The sequence below is a fragment of the Neofelis nebulosa genome, chromosome 16 (genome assembly GCF_028018385.1).
Source record: "Neofelis nebulosa isolate mNeoNeb1 chromosome 16, mNeoNeb1.pri, whole genome shotgun sequence".
NCBI classification, from domain to species: Eukaryota; Metazoa; Chordata; class Mammalia; order Carnivora; family Felidae; genus Neofelis; species Neofelis nebulosa.
The window spans coordinates 31,201,789-31,229,717 of NC_080797.1; the positions used below are offsets into that span (position 1 = coordinate 31,201,789).

Sequence of the window (27,929 nt, forward strand, 5' to 3'; positions counted from 1 at the left end):
AGGCCTTGAATTGGAACCGCCATGGGTGAGGAAAATCTGCCAATGTTGCAGTGAGCTCCCGGGAGTGGACAGGGGCACTTCCTACATGGACGGGTGCCATAGGAGGACATCCAGGAATCCTTTCCCCTGTCCCTCTCCCTCCTCTCCCAAATATCTTTCCTGCCAATGTTTCAAGTCCTATCATTTGAGACTTATTCTTGGGTATTTGTCCCATCCCCCTTTTAAGAAATTTCCATTATAAATGTTAAGAATGCTTTCATTATAATAGAAGATTTGGAAAATACAAAGAGGCTAAAAAACATTTTCTACCTGGACTTTCAACCTCCTGGGCACCCACATTTTTTTTTTTGTTTTAACATTTTGGTATCTTTCTCCGCCATCTTTTTTTGTTGTTTTCACGCACAGCCATGAGCCTCCTGAGCGTGGGATGTGGTAACCCATTGTCCCCAGTTAGTTTCCGTCCTATCTCAGTCTGATGTTCGGGAAACATCAAGTCCTCAATCATCAAGTGCCATGAGTTTGAGGAAGCTACTCAACTTTCAAGACTTGAGTGTCATTTCTGAACAGTGGGGACAGTGATGGCCAGCACACTACCTCACAGTGAAACAATGCAGGCGAGAGTTAAGTCTGGTTCAAATGTGCAGAGGTAGGATGATTGGGAGTGGTCAGAACGGAAGGAGTCAGCATAAGGCCACAGCAGAGAAGGCTGGGTCACAAGGAGGTAGGGAGGACAGAGAGATGGGTGAGCCTCCACCTCTCCTGAGCAGCCATGCCTTGGACTGGCCTGGGTGCTGGTGGCTCCCCTCACAGCTGCCGGGGCATCGCCTGCCCCACTTCCTGTCGGGTTAAGTCCATTTCCTGTGCAGCCGTGAGGGCGATTAGAGGGAGATAGGCGGTCTGGAATTCCTCATTTCCACTCACTCGTGGCTTGGTTATGAGTTTAGGGGACGGTGTGTTTGCTGGGCTCTGCCTGGGGCCTGGGTTGAGCTGGGGTTTGGAGTCCTGGGGGCCCTGGGGCCAGACAAAGATGGATGCTTCCTGAGGGTTAGAAGCAGGCAGGGGCAGCCTGGTCTGGGGACAGGGTTCAGGGAGAGGAGGGAGGTCTGCAGACACCTGGGAGCTGGATTTAATGCAGCCTTTGCAAGCCATTCAGGCACATGCCTGCACCCTCCAAACTGTGTGTGTGTGTGTGTGTGTGTGTGTGTGTGCATGCAGGGGGAGGGGAGGACACTATCACTGAGCGTGGCTGCCTTGGGCTGGTTAATGGAGACAGGTAGGTGCATGTGGATGTCTAAGAATGCTTCTCCTGCATACCTGTGTGAACCTGTGGGTCCAGGAGCAGCTGTGGGTCTGCCTAGGAATTTAGACATCCGTGGGGGAGGTGCAGGGGAGTCTGTGTGTCACTGAATGCCTGGACTTGTGTTGCACAGTGTCAGAGTTGTGTGTGTGTGTGTGTGTGTGTGTGTGTGTGATGGAACATGTGTCTGAGCTTAGGAGGGGATGCTGTGAGCATGCATTTTGTCAGTATAACACTTTATATATCTCTGCAGCCCCCCACAAAGGCCACAGCCCAGTTATAAGCCGGCAAGAATACATATTTTCTGAGCACTGACTATGTCCTGGGTCCTGGGCGAGGCTCGGGCCTGCCCTTAAGGAGCTCACTGGGTGGGAGAGCAACGGACCACTTATGGCTTAAGGCTATGAGTCCTGAGGGCCGCCCCTCATGTCCTTCCTCGGGGATGCCACAGTCCCACAACTATGGAGGTGATATGCTTTCGGCACACACCTCCCCTCCGGACGGGAGCCCCTTAGGAAGTACACGATGCTTCTTCGTAAGGATGAATTATGGAAAGGCCACCATGAGTGAGGCTATGCCTGGGCAGTCCTCAGCCAGCCACCGCCGATCACAACCAGTGTGACCATTTTACTGGGGCTGTGCTCAACTCCGTGTCTGGTACTTACATGGTCACCCTCATTGGCTACTTAACCTCTCTGAACCTCCAGCTTCCTCACCTGCAATGGTGATCATGATTGCCCTGACCTCACAGTGGGTGGGAGGCTTCAGTGAGACCAGGTACCAGACCACACACACACACACACACACACACACACACACGACACACGGGGGCTGCTGCTGGAATTATTATCAGTAATAGGAGCTGCTGCCTGGGTAATTCTTTGAAGCCCTGGCGTCAGAGGCGGTGGGAGGCAGAAGCGTAACTCTGATGCCTTCATGGGCAAGCCAGGAGTCACCCCAGCAGGCAGAGACCTACGCAGTCCTAACATCAGGAGGAAGGCACCAAGGGTTGGGTCCGTGCCATTGGCTGGTGACGGCTCAAGAATACCCATCCGGATATTTTCTATGTGTAGCTCATTTTCTAGCCACTACTGTCTCAATCCCACCTTGATGCTTTTCCTCCAATCTCTGCACCACAGACTTAACCAACAGATGTCAACATGCAACTTAAAAAAAAAATTGGGGGGACGCCTGGGTGGCTTGGTCGGTTAAGCATCTCACTTCGGCTCAGGTCATGATCTCGCGGTCTGTGAGTTCAAGCCCCGCGTCGGGCTCTGTGCTGACAGCTCAGAGCCTGGAGCCTGTTTCAGATTCTGTGTCTCCCTCTCTCTCTGCTCCTCCCCTGTTCATGCTCTGTCTCTTTCCGTCTCAAAAATAAATAAACGTTAAAAAAAAAATTGTGTGTGCGGGAGTGGTACCTGCGTGGCTCAGTTGGTTGGGCATCCGACTTCAGCTCAGGTCATGATCTCGAAGTCCATGGGTTTGAGCCCCGCATCAGGCTCTGTGCTGGCAGCTCAGAGCCTGGGACCTGCTTTGGGATTCTGTGTCTCCCTCTCTCTGTCCTTCCCCTGCTTGCTCTCTGTCTCTCTCTCTTTCAAAAATAAACAAACATTAAAAAGTGATTTATTGGGGCGCCTGGGTGGCGCAGTCGGTTAAGCGTCCGACTTCAGCCAGGTCACGATCTCGCGGTCCGTGAGTTTGAGCCCCGCGTCGGGCTCTGGGCTGATGGCTCAGAGCTGGAGCCTGTTTCCGATTCTGTGTCTCCCTCTCTCTCTGCCCCTCCCCCGTTCATGCTCTGTCTCTCTCTGTCCCAAAAATAAATAAAAAACGTTGAAAAAAAAATTAAAAAAAAAAGTGATTTATTTATGAAAAAAATTTAATGTTTACTTATTTTTGAGACAGAGCGCGAATGGGGGAAGGGGAGAGAGAGAGGGAGACAGAATCCAAAGCAGGCTCCAGGCTCTGAGCCATCAGCACAGAGCCTGACGCGGGGCTCAAACTTGCTAACCGCAAGATCATGACCTAAAGTTGAACCCTTAACCGACTGAACCACCCAGGCGGCCCTCAACATGCAACTTTTATGAAACGTTGAGAATGTGTCACTTTGGGAGAATGTGTTCATCCCTCTCCCCCCCTCCCCCCACCAGGCGCATGCTCACTTGTGTACGTGCTGGTGTATAAGGGCGTGTGCTATGGGCATGAGGTTAGGAGGGGTTGCTGGATCTGCTCCCTCTTCACCTGCCCAAACTCTGGTGGTGCCCACTGGGTGTGGTGGGGCCTGGTGGGGGCTCTTCCTCTTCCCTGACTCACACTGGTTTAGCTTGTCCCTCCCCTCCTCTGAGCCTCCTTGAGCCTGGTTCAAGGTCTTACCAGTGGTGTGCTGGGGCCAGCTCTGACCGGTTTGCAGAACCAATCGTGCAAATCTCTTCCTAACTCAGGAGCTCAGGGATGATGCCACATTGGCATCTTGAAATCAGCCACGGTAGGAATATTTCCATCGCGGGAAGTCAGCAAATGATACAAATCAGACACCCATCCACCCCCCCCCCCAAAACGTGTAAAACACCAGCACACCACCAGTCCTGCCTGCTGTTGTAACAACCCACTAGCCCCTGGGAGGCCTTTGGCATCATACTTCTCTGCACAAAAGTCCTGTGAGATATTCATCATCATCTCCATTTCATATCCAGGGGTTGCGATTTACATGATTTGACTCTAGGTCTCCACTCAGCACACTGGGCTGTGCACCTCAATAAACAGAACCATGCGAACTGAGAGGACTGACCGAGTTGTTAAAGATCATCGATCATCTAATTCCTCCACTCAGTATGCAGGGAAACTGAGCTCAGAGAGGCTCACTGTGGCAGGGGCTTCCTCTGCGAATCCTGCCTGACGTGGAAGCTGCTGTCTCCCCACCAGTCTCCCAGGCCCCCATGACACTGGTGTCCACGGCAAAGCCAAGGTCACTGTCACCTGATGTTCTACACGCGTGGCTGAGGGTTGGGAAACTTTACGCACAGATCTTGACATTGGGTGCAAGTTATATTTTGTTTTGCTTGATTTGACCCAGTGTTCAAGACCCTCAAAAGCATTTTAAATCTTGCTTGGGTCATTGGTAGTATGTCTCTCTCATGACGTGTCACCTGCTGCTTTGATCACGGCACCTTCGCTGGAGGAACTGGGGTTAAACTTGCGAAAAGGATAAGCAAGACAGAGCTTTGTGGCCCAATAATGGAGATTCTTATCCTGTTTGACGGAGGTTCTGGCAGCCATATACTTTGGAAAGCAGGTTCCTCCCCGGCCCTCCCATTCCCACCCATGCTTTTCCTGCCCCACGATCCAGAGAATCTGGATTTTTGTCCAGTGAACAGCAGCACTTTGTCAGACGCCCACTGAGGCCCGCGCTGTGCACCTTGCCCTTGACACAGTCTCCCTTTTAGAAAGAGGGATCCTTCCCCCTCACCCCTGCCCTAAGAGACCACCCCCTCCCCCCCCCCCCCCAGAGACGCCCCTCCAGGATTCCCTTTTCCAGACAGCAGGGGTGTCCCCCAGCCATTAGACGTGGATCTCCCGTTTCGGGAGGGCGGCCCTGCCCCTCAAAGTCCCGGGGCCGGGCGGAGAGACCCACACCCGCCGCGCAGGACAGCGGACACCACACGGCTTCTCCGCAGATTCCAGGAGCCGCCCTTCTTCAGGGGACCCCCACTCCCGTACCTCGGGCGAGAGACTCTTGCGCTTCCCTCCACCCCGCGGGGAGATGCAGAGACTCCCCGGTCTCCGCCGCGTCCCCCCATCCCCGCCTCTCCACGCCCGGGGGGCTTTCACGTTCCGCGGCGAGCGCAGCGACAGGTGAGCTCTCACCTGGGGCCGGTGGGACGGGAGGATGGGGGCGGGGCGGGGGCGGGCCCCGGGCGGCGGCCCCACCCGCGACGGGGGCGGGGCGAGGCCGGCGGGGCCAATGGGGCGGGGGGCTCACCGCCCGGGGGGGGGGGCCTCCAGCGTCGCTCCCTCCCCCACCCCCGCTCCGCCCCGCCCGGGTTTAAAGCTCCACGGGCGGCTGGTGGCGGCGCTGCGAGCGCTGAGCGGCGCGAGGAGATGCGACAGGGCGCCGCGCCGCCGGCACCATGCGCCCCCCGCCCGCGCTGGCCCTGGCCGCGCTCTGCCTGCTGGCGCTGCCCGCCGCCGCCGCCGCCTACTTCGGGTCAGTGCCCGCCGCGCCCCTGGCCCGCGTCCCCGGCCCGCCGGCCTCCCCTCCTCCGGCTAGAGCGGGGCCAACTTTTCCCTCCCGCTGGCCCCGGCCGCCTTGGGAACCTCGAACTCAGACCTTAGCCCCCGGCGGGCCCCGGTCCCGGCCGGCTGTCGGAGTTCGCGCCCCGAGCTCGGTCTCTGGCTTTCCCCCCCTCCCCGCTCAGGCCCCGATCGCACCTTCTGGTGTCCCACTCTCCGTCCTCTTCGCCGCCGCTCTTCCCACCCCGCCCTGTCCGAGACCACATCCCGCCCGCTGCGCGCGGTCTCGGACCCCCGCCCGAGCTCCCGGACTCTGCACAGGTTTCGGACCCCGGCCCCATCTTCCCCGCGCACCCAGTCCCTGCGGGTCCAGGCGTCCCTCCCGCGCGCTCTGATGCCCTCGCTGGATCCTCACTCTGTGCCCTGTCTGCTTGTAACCTGGTCTCCGTCCAGCCACAGTCCTCGCCTCGGGCTCTCTCTCCACCCTCTCTCTGCCCTTCCCCCTGCAGAATGGAGACCCTGCGGGCTGCGTGGCTGGGCGGGGTGGGGTGTTACCCCGGCCGGGGGAGGGGATCGCGCGGATACCGAGGGGACGCGGACCTGCGGACCCCGGGCAGTGTCAGCTGGAGATGCAGGAGGGAACCTTCCGCTAGGGAAGCCCAACCAAATCTCAGCCCCGGCGTCGGGTGAATTCCGGGGAGAACGACCGAGCGTCAGAAGGGAGGAGGCGTACGTGATTGGAAAAGGAGGATCAGAGTTGGGGAGACACCTGGGGAGAGAGCCGCGGGAGTGGCGGCTGAATGCAGTGCGAGTTACAGGGCAATTGTCCCTTCTCTCTGACCCTCCTTCTCTGACCCAGGGACCTGGGTGGGAGGTGGGGTCGTGGCTGCCAAGGCGCTTCCCTGACCTCCACCCACAGCTCGCTCCAAATGTGTACGGTCTGTGACTTTAATCTTGTCACTTTTTGTGATCTTCACTCCAAATCAGGGTGAGGTTTACAGTCTGACTAAAGCGAAGGCAATGAAACACCAAGCCAGTGACCTGCCACAGACTGTTCTTAAGGACCTGCCAGAGAGGGCGAGTAAGGATCTGAGAAGTCCCTGCACAGGCCCATCTAAGGGCTGTGGGCTAATTTCCGGGTCATGACCCCTGGTTAAAACGTGCCTTGGCTGTGAGCAGGGGGCCTCTCCTGAAATATAATGGGTGGGGGTAGGCAGGTCAGCCCAGACCCTAGGTCTGAGCTCAGCTTGCTGGTGACCTGGGAAGACCAGTCTCTGGGCCTCGGTGACCTCATTTGTACAAAGAAGGGGCTGAGCTGGATAGAACTGAGCTCTATTTCCGCACTGAGAACAGTGTACCAACCTGTATGCCAATGACTTCAGGCTTGAAGGCACAGTTGTTGCCTCAGCAGGCAGGATATAATCCTGCTACTTGCTAGCTGTGTGCTCTTGGCCAAGTCACTTAACCTCTCTGTGTTTCGGTTTCTCATCTGTAAAATGAGGAGAAGAGTGCCTATTTTGTATGAGCATTTTGTGCATTAGTACATGTAAAGCACCTAGGACAGTATCTGGCACATAGTAAATGCTCAACTAATGCCAGCAATTATTATTAGTATAGAGATTGGGCATAGTCTCTTGATATCCCGGCCCTGACAGGGGTTTCTGAGCTGGGATGGAGAACAGGAGGACGAATGTCCCTGCATCCTCTTGGACCCCAGCTCATTTCCACAATTGTTTGTCTGGGTTTGGGGGTTGGAGATGGGGCGAGGGCCAGATGGGGTGAGAGGAGAGGGGCTCCAGGAGACCTGGACCAGCCTGGCTGGTGTGGTTTGAAAGGGAAAGGAGTTTGTAGCAGTGCACAGGGGTAGAATTTGAGACTTGTGAGCGGGGGGGGGGGGGGGGCAGCCTTGGAAATCGGGGTGGGAGGGCATGGTTGATTAGGCCTGGGTTGGGGTTGAGAGGGATCATGTGAGTATTGGAGCCACTTCTTCCAGGTCATGAACCCATCTAGGCAAAGCTGACCAAATAGACTCAAGCCCCCACCACCCCAGTGTGGGGAACTGGACAAATACTTAGAGAATAAGCTAAAACTGAGGCTTTGCCCTATTATGTGTTTAGTCTCAGAGACTGGACAGGATTCAGCCTGAGTTCCCACTGAGGAAGCCCTAGTGTAACTCAGTCAGGCCAGATTTTCCAGCTTCCCATCAGAATTTGCTCTCTGGAAGGAATCTGGTATCAGTCATCCACACCATAGTGAGAATGAGAGGCAATCTGCTTCTCCTTTCTCCAGGTCATTTGCATTTGAAATCTCATTTCTGATTATGAGATGAAGTGTTTGGGCATTTGATAAAAGGAAATTCAGGGGCGCCTGGGTGGTTTAGTTGGTTAAGCGGTCGACTCTCGATTTCAGCTCAGGTCATGATCTCATGGTTTGTGAGTGCGAGCCCCATGTCGGGCTCTGCACTGACAGCACAGAGCCTGTTTGGGATTCTCTGTTTCCCTCTCTCTCTGCCCCACCCCAGCTTGCTCTCTCTATCTCTCTCTCAAAATAAATAAACATTTAAAAAAAAGAAAAAAAATTCAAACATCAGGAGAGCAGGTGAGGCCAATCTTCTTGGGGTCTTTGAAATCATAGAATCATAGATTTAAGAGTTGAAAGTGTCCCAGAAGCATCTGGGGTCCAACTCCCTGTTTCAAACAGGTCATGTATTATTATTTCCATTTTTCAAATGAGGCAGCCATCATCCCCCAAACCACACTAAGCCAGCAATTGCTTCTGGGGCTTTTGTATGAACCCAGAGCTGAATTGTGGTCATGCTGATAATGCCCTAATAACTAGTGTTTCAGTTTACAAATCACTTTCTCATACGGCCTCTCTCTCTCTCATCTGATTCCCAGAGCCATTCTAAAGGTATACAGGATGCTGTAAATAGTTCCCTAAAGGAAACCGAGGGTCAGGAAAGTTTAGTGATTCACCCTATGTCACACAGCAGGATAGAGGCAGGATAGACACCAGGTTCTGCCTCCAGTCTGGGCTCTTTGCCCTCCAAAGCTAATACTGTGTGACCATCCAGGGGAATGGCAGACACAAGGAGCTGGAGGGGGTCAGGTGTGGAGGGCAGCCCCCTCCCCTGCTTGGTCACTTAGGTCACTGCCTCCAAGGTCTATGGCACCTGGAGGTCCTAGATTTCCTAATTCTTTAAAATTTTTTTAACGTTTATTTAATTTTGAGAGACAGAGGCAGAGCATGAGCAGGGGAGGGGCAGAGAGAGAGGGGGACACAGAATCAGAAGCAGGCTCCAGGCTCTGAGCTGTCAGCACGGAGCCCGACGCGGGGCTCGAGCTCACGGACCGTGAGATCATTACCTGAGCTGAAGTCGGACGCTTAACTGACTGAGCCACCCAGGTGCCGTGTGGTTCCCTAATTCTAATGGGCTGAACCTGGCCTGGAAGTCTAGGATGACTCAAGAGCTTCTATGTTGGCTTGGATGGCTTGGAAATTCTGCAAATATTAACTTGTGTGGTGTTTTATAAATGAACATGCACTGTATCATGTGAAAAGTGGCTTTGTAAGCAGAAGTCGTTCCTGTGGATGCACCTTTTCAAATCCTGGTTGACTTTGGGGGTGCCTTTTAAAATGTGTGATCCCTGCATTACTTGGGTTTCTTTCCTCTCTAGGGATGATACAGAGAAGTTTATGAAAGCACAGGCTTTGGAATCAGCTAGACCTGAGTTGAAATCCCAGCCTCCTGTCTTGCTGGCTGTACGACTCTGGGTGAATGTCTTAACCTTGCTGAGCTATGGGTGATACAATACCTACCTTAAAGACTGATGCAAGGCTTAATTGAGATGATGAATGAAAGGGCCTGATTGGGTGCCTGTACAGGCTCACTTTGGGTGGTGGCTGGCCCTCTAACCATCTTCTTGGGTTGTAGAGATGTCATCATTGTTAAGAGGCAAGACACAAACTTAACCCCCACCCCCCCATCAACATTACATACAGTAAAATGCAAGCATCCTAAGTTCACAGTTTGGATTCTAACAGATGTATACCCCGTGTGCCCACCCCCACAACTACTAAATGGAACATTTCCATCCGCCCAAAGGATCCCTAGGCTCCTTTGCAATCAACCCTCCCCCACCAGCCTCAGACCATCACTTCTCTGCTTCTGGTCTTATAGATTTGTTTTGCCCGTTGAAGTTCATACAAGCGGAATCATACGGGGTATAGCTTTTGTGTCTGAATTCTTTTGCTTACAATAATGCTTTTGAGATTCACCCATGTTAGGCATATCAGTAGGACATCCCCCCCCCCGCCTTTTTTTCATCACTGAGTAGTATTCCACTGTATGGATATACTATAATTTGTTTATCCATTTGCCAGCTGAGAGACATTGGTATTGTTTCCAGCTTGGGGCTATTCCAAATGCTGTAAGCGTTTGTGTACATGTAAGTATGCGGGTGTATGTTTTTATTTCTCTTGGATAAATACCTAGGGCCTGATTGTTGGGTCGTATGGTATGCCCGTGTTTAACTTTATAAGAAACAGCCAAATAGTATTCCAAAGTGACAATACTGTTTCACACAGTAATGTATGAGAGTTCCGGTTACTCCATACTCTTGTCAGCTATTGTTCATCTTTTAAAAAAAAAATTTAAATAAATGTTTATTTACTTAGTTTGAGGTGGAGAAGGGCAGAGAGAGAGGGGGAGAGAGAATCCCAAGCAGGCTCTGAACTGTCAACGCAGAGCCCGACATGGGGCTCGAACTCACAAACCGCGAGATCCTGACCGGAGCCGAAACCAAGAGTTGGACGCTTAACAGACTGAACCACCCAGGTGCCTCCCTGTCCATCTTCATTTTGGCCATTTTAGTGGATAGGTACTTACTGCTATCACATTGTGGTCTTAATTTGCATTTTCCCACTGATGAATGGTGTATTGCACATTTTTTCATGTACATGGTAATCATTTGGCTATCTTTTTCATTGGGTAATTTGTCTTTTTATTATTGATTTGTAAGAGTTCTTTGTATATTTTGGATACAGGTCCTTGGTCAGAAAGTATCGGCAATATTTCATCCCTATCTGTGGCCTGCTTTTTTCTTTTCTTTTTTTTTTTTAAATATATTTTATAATGTTTATTTATTTTTGAGACAGAGACAGAGCATGAATGGGGGAGGGTCAGAGAGAGGGAGACACAGAATCGGAAGCAGGCTCCAGGCTCTGAGCTGTCAGCACAGAGCCCGACGCGGGGTTCAAACTCACAAACCGTGAGATCATGACCTGAGTCAAAGTCGGACGCCCAACTGACTGAGCCACCCAGGCGCCCCTGCCTTTTTATTTTCTTAGGAAGAATATAAGTTCTTAATTTTGAGGAAGTACAATTTTCATCTTCTTATGTGCTTTGTGCTTTTTTCGTGTCGTATCCACGAGATCTCTGTCTACTCAGAGGCTGTAAACGTTTCCTCTTATATTTTCTTTTAGAAACTTTATAGTTTAAGCTCTTAACACTTAGGTCTATTGTTTCTTTCTTTTTTCCTTTTTTTTGGGGGGGGGCACAAGTGAGCAAGGGGCAGAGAGAGACAGAGACAGAGAGGGAGAGATAGAGAAATGGGGGTCACCTGAAGTGGGGCCCGAGCTCACCTGATGAGGGACTCAAACTCATGAACTGTGAGATCATGACCTGAGCCGAAGTCAGAAACTTGAGCTACCTCTGTTGTCACTTTTTGGTACATATTAATTGATTCAATATATGAGGTCCTATTTCTGGGCTCTCTATTCCTTTCCATTAATCTATATATTTATCCTTATGCCAATACCATACAGTCTTGATTATAGTAGCTGTGTAGTAGGTGTTGAAGCCAAGTTCTCTCTTTTTAAAATTGTTTTGGCTATTCTCGGTCCTTTGCATTTCCACATACATTTTGAATACACTTTTTAAGTTTATTTATTTATTTTGAGAGAGAGTGCAAGCTTGAGTGGGGGAGGGGCAGGGAGAGGGGGAGAGAAAGAATCCCAAGCAGGCTCCGCATCATCAGCACAGAGCCTGGGCTCAAACCCACAAACTGTGAGATCATGACCGAGCCGAAATCAAGAGTCGGATGCTTAACTGACTGAGTGACCCAGGCGCCCCTCCACATAAATTTTGGAATCAGCTTGTCAGTATCTATAGGAAAGCCCGCTGGGATTTTGTCTGGGATTGCCCTGAACCTATAAATCAATTTATAGAAAGAATTGATCTTCTAACAGTATTGAATTTGCTGATTTATAAACAGGCGTATCTCTTTATCGGGGGCTTTTAAATTGTATTGCAGCAATATTTTGCAATTTTCAGTACGCAGGTCTTGCGAATAATTTAAAAAGATGTATTCTTACGTGTTTTTTATATTTGGATGGTATTGTTTTCATTTGAGAACATTTTTAGAAGTTGATTGGGTCCTGAGGAAAACAGGGTTGGAGGGAAGAAAGGGTAGAAGAAATTTTACTGCTTTGGGGTGTTGGATTGAAAGGCAAACATCACTGATAAGAATCATTGTGTTTGGGGAAGGAATTTAGGCCGGCTTCTCTCTGGCTAAGCTGTAACCCCTCCCACCCACCCCCCACCCCACCCCCCCACCCAGAAGTTGGGCTGTGCCGCTGGGCTCAGGGTCAGACCAGCCTCTTCGTGGATAGTGATGGATTTTCTAAGGCTCAGGAGGGCAGGCAAGGCAGGGGGACTCCTGGGCTGGAACCCCCTAAGGAAGAGAGCCTGGTGCCTTTAGGATTCTGTGATCAAGTACAGGTTGGGCTCGGGAGGAGGTGGGCCGGGTCCTGTGAAGGTGAACCCCTCCATGGCATCAGCCTAAGCAGGGAGAGAGGCAGCCCAAGGCCCTGCCACAGCGTAAGGAGCACTGGACTGGGAGTCACACAGATTGAATTCCAATCTTCTATCCAAAGGTTCATTAACTGTGACCCAGGGCAAGTCGGTTAACTGTTCTAACCGCAGTTTTCTCATCTATAAAATGGGCGAATCCTTACCTTGCAGGGTTATTGTGACAGTTAAATGAGCATATATAAAAGTGCTGAAATGCTGTCTATGTATGAGGAGTTCAAGAAATCGAGCAATCTGATCTTAGAGCCTCCCAAGTCAAGGAGCCTCTTCGGTTCCTTTCTCCCTTCATCTTTGCCCTCGTCATTGTATAATGTGACTCCTTCCTGTGCTCAGCATTTTATGTGCATGATCTCATTTAACCACTGTGACATCCCAGGAGGTGGTGCTGGAATAATTATCTTCATACAGGTGAGTGGGGAACAAAGCTCGGAGAGGCCAAGTGCCTTGCCCAAAGTCGCCTGGCACCAAAACTGGAATTCTAGCTTGTCAGAATCCAGAGCCAACCTCGTCCTCCCTGCCTCATGTTGACCTGGGGCTTGATGAGGTCTGCCTCCCTCTGGGTGGTTCTGACCCTTGAGGCCCTCCATTCCATCACCCATACCCTTCACCTGGCATATCCCTGGGCATCTCTTGCACTGCATGTCTTAAACTCTTGTTTTGTTGTCCGTTTTCTTTTCCACGTGCTTGTGTCTTCAACTCACGCATAGCTCCCTTTAGGCAAGGGTCTTGGGGGCCCTGTTTTTGGCTGAGTCTCCCACAGTTCCTGGCATTGCCTCATGGTGTTCAGTGAATGTCCAAATGGGCAGCCCCTCTCCCTTTCGCTGGCCCTTCCTCTCCTCCAGAACCTTCCTCTGCCCCATCATGTTTGCTCTTTCTTCTGCTTACACTTGACTCTCTTGAGCACACACTATTTGGTCATGACCTGGCCTCTGTCAGGATAGGAAGTAGAAACAAAGCAGAAAGCAGAGACTTGCCTCATTCAGACTCCAGAAGTCAGCCACAGCAGGCCTTCCATGGGAATCCTGGTGGCAGCTGAGATGGGTTGGGGGATGGGACAGACCCCCTCACTGGAACGATGAAGACCCAAAGGGGAGGGTGGAGAGTCTCAAAGAGCCAGAATATTCTTAAACCACCATGTTCAGAGTCCTGGAAATTATTTCCTTCCTTCCTTCCTTCCTTCCTTCCTTCCTTCCTTCCTTCCTTTCTCTCTCTCTCTCTCTCTTTCTTTCTTTCTTTCTTTCTTTCTTTCTTTCTTTCTTTCTTTCTTTCTTTCTTTCTTTCTTTCTTTCTCCTTTTCTTTCCTTCCATAAACTCTATGCCCAATATGGGGCTTGTACTCACAACCCAGAGAGCAAGAGTTACATGCTCTATCCACTGAGCCAGCCAGGTGCCCCCAGAGTCCTGGAAATTCTAGAGAGACTGGTTTTAGGGCGAGAGCAGAGAAGGTCTGCTTTCTTGACAGTTACATTCCCTTTAATGCCAGGTCATGTCAGAATTCAAGAATTTTTAATTATTAGAGAGACAATATAATGCATATGCCATGTCTAGGGCAAGACCCCATAATCAGACACTTTACTTTTTTGCAGAAAAACATCTGCGTGTGGGGATAAATAAAGACCATAAATACTCTCATTTTGGTTCAGGTCAGGACTCGCTGCCATATGAATTCACCATAACTGCACCAAAGTTTGTAGTCGTCTGAGCTTTCTGGAGTTGGAATTGTGGATAAAGGTTTGTAACCTGTGGTAAACTTTTAGCACGTGTCACCTCTAGAGGTTGTGCCAGCTGAGTTCTATTTATTATTATTTTTTGAAATATAACTTATTGTCAAGTTAGCTAACATACAGTGTATACAGTGTGCTCTTGGTTTTGGGGGTAGATTCCCGTGATTCAGTGCTTACATGATACCCAGCGCTCATCCCAACAAGTGCCCTCCTCAAGGCCCATCCCTCATTCCCCCCCCCCCGCCCCCCATCAACCCTCAGTTTGTTCTCTGTATTGAAGAGTCTCTTATGGTTTGTCTCCCTCCCTCTCTGTTTGAAACTACTTTTTCCCCTTCCCTTCCCCCGTGGTCTTCTGTTAAGTTTCTCAAGTTCCACATAGGAGTGAAAACGTATGATATCTGTCTTTCTCTGACTGACTTATACCATCCAGTTCCATCCAAGTTGTTGCAAATGGCAGGATTTCATTCTTTCTCATTGCCAGGTAGTACTCCATTGTATATATAAACCACATCTTCTTCTTTTTTTTAAATTTTTTAATGTCTTATTTATTCTTGAGAGAGAGAGAGAGCAGGAGCAGGTGAGCGGCAGAGAGAGAGAGAGAGAGGGAGACAAAGACTCCGAAACAGGCTCCAGGCTCTGAGCTGTCAGTACAGAGCCCGATGCGGGGCTCGAACTCACAGACCGTGAGACCATGACCTGAGCCGAAGTCGGACGCTCAACCGACCGAGCCACCCAGGCGCCCCCCCACATCTTCTTTATCCATTCATCAGTTGATGGACATTTGGGCTCTTTCCATACTTGGGCTATTGTTAAAAGCGCTGCTGTAAACATTGGGGTACATGTACCCCTATGCATCAGAAAGATTTGGGCCAATTCTTGTCTGGTTCTCACTGGGTATCAAAGGGAGGCTTCAGCTGCCTGGCACAACTCGTTCCCAGGAACTGAGGTTGAGAGGGAATAGACCGGCTCTCCCACTCTCCTCAGGGGCTGCGCCGGCAGCCAGAGGATTCGGGGTCCGACTGACCAAGGCTGGGGGGCCCTGAGATCTGGCTCTGGGGAGAGCACGCATCAGTGATCCGAGTCTGAGAGCCACGCCTTCCCAGTGCCTGCAGGGCCGAGCTTGGGAAGGTTGGGGTGTGGGGTGGCCCCTGCAGCTTTGGAGTGAGACCCAGGGAGGACAAGGGTGTGGGAGTGGGGGCGGGGCAGGCTGAGGGACAGCCTGGAGCTACACGCCCCACCTGGCGTTGGACATCTAAGGGATTTATGTGGCCTTCAGGTGTCTGAGGAGCACCCGCTTGGGGTAGAGGATCTGAGCTGGGGATGGGGCACCACCGGATATGAGAAACCAGGACCTCTGCCAAGGGGCTTACAGCCTACTTGGAGAGACCTGTCTGCAGCTCTGAGGAGGAATAAAAAAGTGTCAACCAGGCAGAACTAAGGGTGTTATATTTGTAAAAATGAGAGAAGACAAAGAAAGGGGATGGTTAGAGAGAGAGAGAGAGATGGGGCTGGCAAGTAAGGAGGGCTTCCTGGAGGAGGCAGATAAGTATTAGAGCATGCTGGCACTGGACGGGGCCTTAGGATCACCTTTCCTATTCCTTGCATTGTGAGTCAAGTGTTGAAAAGGGCCGTGGCCATAAAAGAGTCCAGGGGATCCGGGAGGGCTTTTGGACTGGGAGAGGCGTCCCAGGCAGCGGTTACAGCGTGAAGGAGGGCTTGGAGCCATTCCAGCATGGAGCAGACTGTGGTAGCCAAGACTGGCTACCCTGAGGGGAGGGACCCCCCCTGCTACAGCCGTGGCTGGCCCTGAGTCCAGAACAGTCCAAGGTGGGAAGTTGTTCTGGTCCTGCCCCGGGGGTCCCTGCTCTGTTCCCGAGGGAGCTCCTTACACCTTCATCCCGAGCGCTGTCCTGACCACTCTGGGGTTCCCTGGGCACACTTAGGGAGTGGCTCCTTCACCAGGTCGGGAGGCTGCTGCTCCCCTTGGAGCTGAGAGGGGAGGTGTGGGGTGTGGACCATCCCTGGGCCCTGCGGGGGAACAAATGGACGTCTCTTCCTGGAGCAGGCTGCGAACAGTGGAACTCTCCTCCTCACACAGTGATCACGCGCAGGGCATTCCCCCAGGGGTCTGGCCCTTCCAGGGTGCCCAGCCCGGCCTGAGCCTGCCTGCCTGCCTGTCCGTGGGGCAGAGGGTGACCCCTCAAGAGCCTGCCAAGCTGGTTAGTTGGTCAACTTACTATGGTTCAATAACTTGGCCGAAGTTACCCAACCCTGGAGGCAGGGTTTCATGGGGGGCAGAACTGGGTGGGGGCGTTGCTCGCCCCAAGGAGAGACTCAACGACTACTTGCTTTTCCCTAAAGCCTCCGTCCCATGTTCCCTAAACTGCTCCTCCCCTGGGTCAGGGCTGGGCCTGTGAACCCAAGAAGCTGGGGGAGCCTGTCTTAAAGCTTCTAGCACCCCTTTTCTCTACCCCCTCTCTCCTTACTCCAGGCTTCCCCTTTCTCTTTAGCTTCTTCATGATCCCAGACCCTCTCCTTTGATCTTCCTTCTATCTAGCAAAGTATGTTCTCAGGCACTAGCATTATATCAGACTCTCACATTTTAGTATGAATAGGCAGGCCACTTCTCTAAGCTTTATTTCTGATTTTTAGCCAAACAAAAACTGAGCATACACCTCTCCTCCCTTTAGCTGCCCAGGGGCTCAGAGGAGTCCTGACCAGATTGCCTTCCTTTCAAAGCAACCTGTCTTGTGTTCCTTTCATCCTAGACATTTGCTGCGGTGGTGACTGAGTTTTGCTTCCTTGAAGTGTTATGTTGAAACTGAAAGCAGAAACTGCCAGGTCTTGACAGAAACACTCAGGAGACCCGGGGCACAGTCCTAGTCCCGCCGTGAACCCAGTGGGTCACCTTGGACAATAAATATTACGTGAACTCCCAGGGCACCAGACAGAGCAAAGCAGAGACCTACACTTGGCAAACCCCTTGCCCTCCCCTTGCCCCAGAAGCCTCTGGAATACCTCCCAGGAGTCCTCAGTGCAGAACCTCTGGACCTGGGCCATCTCAAAAGGCTTCTCCAGCCTTAAACCACAACGATTCAAATGGTGTGCATTTGCACCCAGGCAGGGAGCTGGGGGAGACGTTCCTGACCTCAGCCCCTGAGGGGGTCCTCTGCACAAGGGGACCCTCCACGGCCACTGTGCCGCCTGCCCCATGCACACCAGGGACGAAGGTTCCCCCTTCCCAGCTCTGCCTGAGCCGGAGTGGAGAGGGAGAGAGAGTCAGGAGGAGGGGGCAGCATCTCCTCCGCAGATGTTGCACTGGCCAAGCTCTGAATAGCCGAGATTGTTGAGATGCAAAGCGCGCTTGCTGAATGGGCTGCTTGCTGCCCACTTAGCTCTGAGCACACGTCTCCCCGATGCCACCCTCAGCGGGCAGCCGGGTCTGCGGCTGTAAAACAGGAAGTGGAGCTGTTCTTGGAGAGACAAAGCCCACAGCTGGGCCAGGTTCTTTTCTGTCTGAGCCAGGGCTGGGCTGGGCTGGGAGACACGGCTCCGGGGATGAGCTTTAGCCGGGAGGTGGTGACCAGATTCGGTCCTCAGGGTGGGTTCACGCAGCTTGACCGGAAGTGGGGAGAGAAGCTTGGGTGTTGAAGGTACCCCCCCCTTCTGCAGAAGGACTGTCAGAGCCCCTATGCCTTCTCTTCTTGGGCCAGGCACTGCCCTCAGCAACCCTCCCCTACTGGGAAGAGATGGGTGGTGGAGAGCACAGGGTGGGGGTGGGGAGTGTGTGTGTGTGTGTGTGTGTGTGTGTGTGTGTGTGCGTGTGTGTAGGGGGATTTAGTCAGGGCTGGGAGCGGTGGGCTGAGATGTTTGGGATGAAAGCTCAAAGGGAACGCTTACCATGCAAATGGCCCTGCAGCGGAAGCCTGTTATCAGGAGCATCTAATGGGGTTTTGCAGGGCCAAGGCCAATGCTTCAGGCAGGACAAAGCTTTCCTGGTTCCCAGGCAGCTGCCCACAGTTGGCATGGTCCCTGGTGCCAGGCACAGCTCCTGGCCCCTCCAGCGAAGGGTCCAGACAGGCTGGCATTACCTGGTGCCCTGGGAAGTGCCAGCTTTGTCCTACACTACCCACCCACTCAGTCACCCACATCCTGGAACCATCAAACTTCTCAACCAGAAACAGGGGTGGGGGTGGGGGTGGAAGAATGGAGCCTGGAGCACCCCCAAGTGATGGGAAATGCACTACAGCTGCCAGGTCTTCCCCAGCTAGCCAGGGGTGCTCCCTGGGAGCTTCCTCTGCCTCCTCCCCACCCCCACCCCCAGGCCGCCTCCTACAGGCAGGACAGGACTGGCCAAGGTCAGGTTCTCACCCAGATGGAGCTAAGAGTTCTGATCCCTGAGCAGCTACTGATTGTTCCATGGGGAGCTGGGCTGGTTCAAAGCCTTCTTCTCCTTCTTCTGCTTCTTGGGGTCTTGGGAAAGTCTGGAGTACTCCTGAGTGCAACCAAGTTCCTTCTAGACTGTGAGCTCCTCGAGGGCAGGAGCAGGTCCCAGCAGCCAGCTTGGCGCCTGGCACATAGCGAGTGCTCAAGAGTGCCACTTGCCTGGAGCATACGGTGTTGGGCACTGTTCTAAGAGCTGTACAAAAGTGAACTCATTTAATCCTCCTGACAACCCTGTGAGGTAGGTACTGTGGTTATCTGTGTTTTATAGATGAGGCACAGAGAGGTGAAGTGCTTCGCCCAAGGTGGCACAACGAGTAAGAGACGGAAGTGGGACTGGAACCCAGGCAGTCTGGGCCGGTCATGGTCTCCCACTGGTCAGTGTGTATTTGTTAGATGGGATGAGCTCAGGGGCAGAGTGGATGTGCCCAAGTTCACCAGTGAGTGTGGGCAGACTGGGACCAGGCCACCCAGGCCAGAACAGCTCTGGGGGCCTGAGATCCTTGGGTCCCTCTACTCCAGCAGGTGGTGGGTGACCGTTCCAGGGTGAGCTCCATTTCCTTTCTGGGGTTTAGTGGTGACTGGGGTCCTGCGGAAGGTAACTGAAAGCAGTCTCCTGGGACACTTTCTCCAAGTCCTGGGAGAACCTTCTTTTCCTTCCTTCAAGGTCATCCCAGATGGGGCAGCTTCAGCCAAAACTGTGGATGGGGTGAGCACTAGAGAGTGAAAGGAGGGCCAGGGCAGGAGGGGCCGGGGTGCGCAGAGGAGGCCTGGGGGTGGGGGGGTAGGTGAGATGAAGTCCCCAGGGGCACCCTTGACTTTTCCCACGCTGGGTGGAGACAGGGTGGCCCCGGGAGTAGCTGTGGATGCTCTGGAGTCAAAGCCAGGGACATCTTGTTGTGTAGGGGTGGGGGCTTGTGGCCTTATTATTACACTAAGGGCTTTGGGCTGAAGGTACAGAGAGCAGAGAGTCACAGGCTGGACGCAAAGAAGGGAGGAGAATGGAGTTGGCCACATGGGGTTGTTGCTTTCTTGACAAGAGAAGAGGCGCTGGAAGTCCGCCTTGAGGAGCCCGACTGGAAGCAGGAATGGGGGAGACCAGCTGGGCTAAAGCAGATACAGCGGGGGGCGGTATGGTGTGGTCCCAGAGGGCTCAGGAACGCGTGAATCAGGCAGAAGCCTGAAGGAACTCTTGTCCCACAGCCCAGAAGAGCAGCTAGCAACTTCACAGCTTACTCAGCCCCTGCTCTTCAGCTCAGAACACTGACTACTTGTGTGGCTGATGGCATCTGACCTGACCACAGAGCAGTTTCTTTATGAAAACAAATTTTGTCTGAATTCGTAAGACTGATGAGGCTCACTTGATCTCTTCCGGGTGTACGGCTTACTCTCATGGGGCCCGACTGACGTGTAGGCAATTAAGTTTTTGCAGAGAGGCGGGTGGGTGGGGTTCTCGGGCCTGGGGTGCCGGGGAATGTGGCTTCTTCAAGGGGAGGGGATCATGCCCACAGATCCTGAATCAGACTGGAGCCTGCAGTGCCTGGAATGCTCCTGAGGTCCGGGAAGAAGCCTTCCCTAGTAGCTGCCAAGGGAAGGGCATGTGGAGGATAGCTCACTAACACATCGGAGGAAATACGGTGTTTTCCAGATTTGATGTCCTGGCACTGTCTCGTCCAAAGAAACAGGATCCCAGCCCCGATACAGAAAATAAATAAAAGGCAAACTGGGTCCTGGAAGACCTCCCAGCTGTCTTCCTAGGTCCTGTGGGGGTCCCCAAGGCAGTGCCAGAGAGCTTTCTCTGAGAGCAGCCCTGGGCAGACCAGGGCCCATTGTGGCCTGAGGCCTCTATGCGGTTGGCTGCCTTTCCTGACCATTAATCGCTACTAAGTGTCATTACTGCTAATAAAATTAACCGACTTTATACTGGACTTCTGGGGCCATCAATCACAGGGCCTATTAAACGAAATTAAAAAAAATAGGTGCCTATGGATGGGGGAGAGGGTGTTTGCTGAGCCTGGCTCACAAGTGCAGGCGAGGCCATGCTGGTACTCCACAGCTGTCAGAAGGTCGTGATCAGTGACAGCATCCTTAGTTGGACAGCCAACTCCAGGCCTTGACACTGTACTACAGATAGGAACGTCTAAGGCAAGAACACAGCTGCCTGTAGGAAGACTCTGGGGCCAGGGCTGAAAAGCTCCCCAAATTCTCCCTCCCACTCTCACTTCTGCTTCCCTCTATGTGTTTGGTTCTTTCTTTTTCTCTCTCTCTTTGGGCCAGCTTCCTCTTTTTATCTCCTGAGTTACAGGCCCCATTGCCCAAAGAAAGGAAGAGAGAGAAAGCAACCGTATGCGCTCGTCATTCCAATTCCTAATTCCCAGAGAAAGGACTGATTGGCCCAGCTTCGGTCATGTGATTCCTCATTGGTCCAATCAGTAGGCCAGAGCAGCAAGGTCATGTGGTATGAAATGGCCGACCCCATGGTATCCATGTAGCTGGGAAGAAGCAGTGGGTAGCCAACTCAACAGATGTCTGCAAGCTAAAGGTCTTAGTAAGAAGCATTCAAAAAGTGATAATAATATAGACTATATAGGATAAGATATAAGGTATCATATAGCTATAATGATATAATAGTATTGTTCTTAGAATGCCGTTTGAGACAGGCCTTGAAGGATGTGCAGCCCCATTGGTCCAAGCTGCCATCACTCCCTGCTTGTTCTCTCACCTGTCAATCAGCTGCTACAAGGGAGGTCCCAATTTCCAACACACAGGAACAGTGTGAGCAGCTTTCCCGCACACCAGCACCTGCTGCGGGGAGGAGGACATGTGAGGGGCTAGATGGCTCCTGCTCCCTTTGCGCCCTTCACACTGGAAGCCAGTCAGGGTGGGGCCTCCTCAGCTAGAGCTGACATCTGGACCTGCCAAGGGTCAAGCTCTAAGGGTTTCCTGCCAGGCTGCAGGGAGGGGTTTGGGTGTAGACCTAGTGGGCCGGAAATTTACCCATTTGCCCCAAGATTAATGATTAACGGGTCCCTGCCCTCACCCTGTCTAGCAGGGGAGCCTAGGGCCAGGCTGGGCCAGGAGGAGCCTGATAGCATCTGTCTCTGCTCAGGGGTTTCGGAGATATGCTCCACACTGGGTTGGCTGCATCTGATGGATTTAGAATCTACAGGCACTTTCTGGGGGCACCTGGGGCCTGGCCAGATCCCACACTCTCCCTGGGGCAGTGTGGCATCCAGCCAGATGTCCTGGCTGGGTCAGGTGGCTCTAAACAGGAGACCTGGGCCCTTGGTTCCACCCAGTATGTGCCTCTCTGACCACGCAGCTGGGCCAGGGCTTGCCTTGGCCGTGGCGTATAAGCAAGAGTGACAAGGGCCACATCCAAGCAGGAGCTTTAGGAGCCATCACCTGGTTTCATTTTTGCTCATTATCTTGGCCATGAGGCTGGCGTGTTCCAGAAGGTGGCTGCTTCCTCTAGCCTGGGTCTGGAATGGTATATATTCTACCCATGCTGAGGACCACCAGGGTACAGGATAGGCAACAGGAGAACTGTCTCAGAGAGCTTCTGGGGAGAGTGAAAAGGAACTCTAATGTAGTCCCTGCCTTGCTGCTCCTCTGCTGTACGGCTCGGGCTAGTCACTGCCTCCTCATAAAACTGTTTCCTTATGTGGACAAAGGGAAGACTCTGCCCAGGCTAGAGAATAAAGCACCTTGCAAGAGGAAGGAATCTTGAGAAACTCTAACCGGCAGAAAGGGGAACAAGAGTGTCCCAGGCACTGTGGTGGGTACTTTCCATACGGTCCTCCTAGCAGGTCCAGGAGGTAGAAAGGATCCTCTTTGCACTTCCCAGAGGAGAAAACCAAGGCTTCAAGGTTTACACAACTAAGAAGTGGCAGCCTGACTTCAGAATCCATGAACTTCAGATATAGTAGAAAGGCAAGACTGGGGCTGACGGCCTGATGGAAATTCATCCACCCATCGGTCAGTTTATCCATCCATCTGTTCCTTCCTTCCTTCCTTCTTTCCTTCCTTCCTTCCTCCATCCATCCAGGTATTCCCTAAGGATCCCTTTGTAACAGGCACTGAGTGACCAGATGGTTGAAGATCTGGGAATTATGGAAACAGGCTAGGTCGGCATGGGATTACATGGGCAGCAATATAACATAAGGGAGAGAGGGATCTCAGAGAAGTTGCTGAGTGTTTGCCCACCATCTACTCCTGTCCGCCTGTCCCCTCTTAGGAACATGGCTCTACCCTCCAGGCAGCAGTCACGCTACATGAATTTTTTTCCCAAACTTTCCTGATCATAGAAGCCGCCCAAGGTATATAGTAAATACAGATTCCCAGGCTGCGCCCCAGACCAATAGAGTCAGAATTGCCAATCGTAGATTCTGGGCATCTGTATTTTTAATACGCACCCCAGATGATTTTTATGATTGGGCAAAGTTGGGACATAGAATGGGTAACAAGAGCAGAGACTTTGGCATCTGGAAAACTTGGGCACTAGACCCTGTTACAAGCACTTGGGTTTTCTACTCTGTGAAATGGGCACATACCCCATGGGGCTGGCCTGCCTCTCAGCAGGGTATACATGAAGCCCCCTAGGAGGTCCCTTTCCTCTTGCTTGTCCCATGTCTTCCTTCCCCCCTTCCCCCATCATGACCCCTGAGGGTCACTAGCTCCCTCTTTTGCTCTCTCTAGCCTGACCGGGCGGGAGGTCCTGACGCCCTTCCCAGGGCTGGGCACTGCTGCGGCCCCAGCACAGAGCGGGGTCCACCTGAAGCCGTGTGACCTGCTGAAGCTGTCCCGCCGACAGAAACAGCTCTGCCGGAGGGAGCCCGGCCTGGCCGAGACCCTGCAGGACGCCGCTCACCTCAGCCTGCTCGAGTGCCAGTTTCAGTTCCGACATGAGCGCTGGAACTGCAGTCTGGAGGGGAGGACAGGCCTGCTCAAGAGAGGTAGTGGGGGTGCTGGGGAGGAGGGGGTGGGGGAGGCAGGGGCTAGGGAGGACGAGGCTTGGGGAGAAGGGACAGCGGGGAAGGAGGGAGCCGAGGAGGACTGCAGAGGTGGAGGCACTTGGGGAGGAAGGGGCTAGGGAGGATGAGGCTTGGGGAGAAGGGACAGCTGGGGACGAGGGGGGCTGGGGGGCTGGGGAGGACTGGAGAGGAGGAGGGCTGGGGAGGAGGAGGGCACTTGGGGAGAAAGGGGCTAGGGAGGAGGGGGCTGGGGGGCTGGGGACAAGGCCCCCATTCCTGCTCCCCTGGCCCCTGGGCCCAGGCCACACTGCCCTTGTGAACCTAGCATAGTCCCAGTGAGAAGAGTCCTGGGAGTTAATGAGGCCCAGTCTTTCCCTCAGCTTGGGGGGAGTGGAGGAGCAGGGGAGATACAGGGAAAGAGGAGGCCCAGCCCATTCCTGGATCCCGGAGGACCCCACAGTTGAGCTGGGTGGCCCCCCAGTCCCCTCCCTCAGGCTCCTGCGCACACACACATGCACACACACGCAAAACAAGGTGCAAGAACATATAAGGGTGGAAGGCAGGGAATAGTTGGCCGAATACCCTGAGACAGGCCGGATTCAGGTGCTTACTCATGCCCGTGACTTTGTTCATCGCATCCGTTGGTCCATCGTTTCCTCCTCCCCTTCCATTCACACCCGGCCTTCTTCCCTCCTCGCTGCGTCCTCCCACCCCTCGTTCACTAAGTGTCCGGTGAGGCTCGCAGCGAGCCAGCCACGGTGCTGGACGCTGGAGACACCGAGCTGCACGAGACCCCCTCTGCCCTTGGAGAGCTTACAGCCCACGGGGGAAACAGGTCATCATGTGACTCTGTCACCAAGTAGCAAGGGGCTTTTACAAAAAGGCAGCGATGGGGGCAGCTAGGTGGCTCAGTCTTAAGTGTCCGACGTCAGCTCAGATGGTGATCTTGCGGTTCGTGAGTTCGAGCCCCACATGGGCTCCGCACTGACCGTGCAGAGCCTGCTTGGGATTCTCTCTCTCTCTCTCTCTCTCTCTCTCTCTCTCTCTCTCTCTCTCCCTCTCTCTCTGCCCCTCCCCTGCTCACACCTGTGCTCTCTCTCTCTCTCAAAATAAATAAATAAACTTAAAAGAAATAAGGCAGTGATAGTACATGGGAGGCCAGCTGCTGTCCGTGGTGGGGAAGGGCCTGGGACGGAGCTGCTGTTACTCCCCAAAGGGTGCTGCCAGCACCCAGGTACGCTGGAGAGCAGGCGGGGTGGGGGGCAGGTTTGCGCCACGGCCCACAAGAACACGAGAGAAGTGACGGTCCCGGAAGGGCGTGGGATGGTCAGTCTGGAACAAGTCACGTGGGAGACTCAGGGTCACTCCGTCATTAGGTCCGCTCCACGGTAGGTAGCAGAGAGCGACATTTCAGAGGCGTCCTGAAGCACAGGGAGCCCACAGAGCATATTTCAGGGGACCGGGGGCCTCAGAAATGGGTCCAGCTGGCTCACACGCGGGCTTCGGGTCGAGATCAGTGGTTTGGCCCCCTGCTCTGCCTCTCGCCAGGTGCCGAGTCGTTTCTCTTTGCATCTCAGCCTTCTCATGTGTCCCGTAGAATCAGGCGTTCCTGTCTGCTGCCCTGGGAGCCCGGGCATACGCTCCATAGTGAATTTGAAAGTTCCGTCTAAAGGGCAGCAGCTTGCAGCCCGAGTCTCAGGCGCGGGTGTCACAAGGGTGCCCCGGGCCACGTCCTCAGGTCCATATGACCCTCATCCGGCTCGTCACGGCGCCCCCCCCACCCCCCCCCGTCAGCTCTTCTGCCCTCAGAGGGCAAAGGGCAGCCTCTGAGCCTCCTCTCTCTCCCCTCCCTCCTGGATTCCCCCCCCGCCCCCCGGGTGCCCGGCCCAGGTTTCAAGGAGACGGCCTTCCTGTATGCAATGTCCTCCGCTGCCCTCACCCACACTCTGGCCCGGGCCTGCAGCGCCGGGCGCATGGAGCGCTGCACCTGTGATGATTCTCCGGGCCTGGAGAGCCGGCAGGCCTGGCAGTGGGGCGTGTGCGGCGACAACCTCAAGTACAGCACCAAGTTCCTGAGCAACTTCCTGGGGCCCAAGAGAGGAAGCAAAGACCTGAGAGCACGGGCAGACGCTCACAACACCCACGTGGGCATCAAGGTGAGCACGTTGCCGGGAGGCCCGAAGCCCGGCCCCAGCCAGGGTGCAGGGCCGGGGAGCCGGGTCGGCAGGAAGCCTGCCTCTGCCGTGCCCCTCAGTGCACACACAGAGCTGTCCCAGGAGGAACTTCACCCCTTCAACCAGCACACCGGTACCAAGTAGCGGGAAGTAGGGAAGGGTGCTGGGCGGCACGGCGGGCTGGGCGGTGGGTGGGAGCCAGGCTTGGGATGCGGCCGTGATGAGGCAGAAACCTGTTTGCAGAGGGGTCCCCGTGCCAGAGACTGTCCTTCCCGGACATCCTGGAAGCCAACGTCGTTTGAAAACTTTGATATCTTTTGCAACATCACCTCTTCCTCCATCTTACAGATGGGACGATCGAGGAGGCCCACAGAAGGGGAGGGACTTAGCAGAGGACACACAGTAGTGGGAGGACTGGAGGGGTAAAAGGTGTCTAAGCCTACCGGGACGAGAGGCTGGGAGAGGCGAGGGTTCAAGCTCTCTAGCAAATGGAGTTCTGTGTCCTCATCACTGAGTCGGGGTAAACCAGGGCTGCCGCGTTCAGTTGTGCGGGTTTTCCACTCCACGAGAACTCTGGGCCAAGGGAGGGAGCTGGGACTGAGATCCGGCCCACATTGCTCTCCGCCAGGCGGGCACGTTGGCCCGGCGGCAGGGTGGCCTCGAGCTACTTTGCACAAAGGTGGCCTGCGGGCTAGCCTGGGTCCCATTCACCCTCTTCCCCCCATCTCTTGCCCGTCCTGCTGCCCCGCCCCCGACGGGGTCTACACTGGCCTACACCGGTGCCATGGCCCTGACCACGCCTGCTTTCCCTCTCTCCTCGCAGGCAGTGAAGAGTGGCCTCAGGACCACATGTAAGTGCCACGGTGTGTCGGGCTCCTGTGCCGTGCGCACCTGCTGGAAGCAGCTCGCCCCGTTCCGCGAGACGGGCCAGGCGCTAAAACTGCGTTATGACTCAGCTGTCAAGGTGTCCAGTGCCACCAACGAGGCCTTGGGCCGCCTGGAGCTGTGGGCGCCCGCCCGGCCGGGCAGCCCCACCAAGGGCCCGGCCCCGCGGCCCGGGGACCTGGTCTATATGGAAGACTCGCCCAGTTTCTGCCGGCCCAGCAAGTACTCGCCCGGCACGGCGGGCAGGGTGTGTTCCCGGGAGGCCAGCTGCAGCAGCCTGTGCTGCGGGCGGGGCTACGACACCCAGAGCCGCCTGGTGGCCTTCTCCTGCCACTGCCAGGTGCAGTGGTGCTGCTACGTGGAGTGCCAGCAGTGCGTGCAGGAGGAGCTCATATACACCTGCAAGCATTAGGCCTGCGGCCCGGTGTGCCAGGGGGGCGCTGCCAGGACCCCGCGGTGCTCGGCCACGTCGAGGCCCCCCAGGCAGGCGCACGCGGTGCGCACTCCTCTCCACTGGGCCTCGGCAGCCCTTCCCTCCCTCGACACCCAGCAAAGAGAGGTTGCGGGGGGACTGGAACTGAGGGTCCCCAGCCACGTTGGAGCAGGAGAGCAGAGTGGGAAAGGATGCGGGGGGAATAAGGGAGACCAAAGGAGGAAGGACTGAGGGTTTTTTGAGGGGGGACCACCTCGCTGTCTCAGTTCCTCGGATGAGTGGCCTAGAGCCAGCCAGGCAGCAGGGCGCTGGGAGGCAGTGTCAGCCGGAAGCAGAGGCTGGAGCCTGGCAGGGGACAGGTCGGTCCAGCCCTCTGGCCCCGCTCAGGTGGCAGTGAGCCCCGGGGGCCACACAGCTCTGCCACCTGTGGCTTTGCTGGGCTAGAGGTGGGGGCAGGGGGCGGGGGGCGGGGGGCGGGAAGGCCAGGTGGCAGGGGCTGTTTGGAGAAAGGAAGGCTTTCTGGGCTCGAGGGAGGCCAAGTCCGACACCTGCCCCGGAGCCCGGTGTACTTGATTTGGCTTTTCAAATATGCACTGAGGCGTCGTTCTTGCCTTGAGAGCTGAGTTATTCACACCCACTGGGCCCTGCTGGATAAGAGCACCAGTGAATGCAGGACTGGTAGGGAGAGCCAGCTAGTGCGCTGAGGTTGCACAGAGAGACAGTGACCCCTCGCCGTTTTCTGGGTGTGGACCTTTTAGTCCCCGCGCAGGAGAGGGTGGCAGCCTTCTGGTTCGAGGCGGGGACGCAAGGAGCTCCGTTTCTCAGCCTCCCCTTAAGCCCGGTTTGATCAGCTCCCCTGTGGCTGCGGTCCACCCGTGCCGTGAGGCCCCAACACAGCTGAC

The 27,929-nt window shown here is 54.4% G+C and overlaps 1 protein-coding gene across 1 annotated transcript; it reads left to right on the forward strand.

Annotated features, from left to right (window-relative positions):
* The first annotated feature begins 5,379 nt into the window (after positions 1-5,379).
* Positions 5,380-27,347, forward strand: WNT9B (Wnt family member 9B). Its single transcript, XM_058703966.1, has 4 exons — positions 5,380-5,498; positions 23,261-23,517; positions 25,426-25,691; positions 26,533-27,347. Exons 1-4 carry the CDS (start codon positions 5,422-5,424, stop codon positions 27,004-27,006), a joined length of 1,074 nt encoding a protein of 357 aa, XP_058559949.1. The 5' UTR covers positions 5,380-5,421; the 3' UTR covers positions 27,007-27,347.
* Positions 27,348-27,929: the final 582 nt, after the last annotated feature.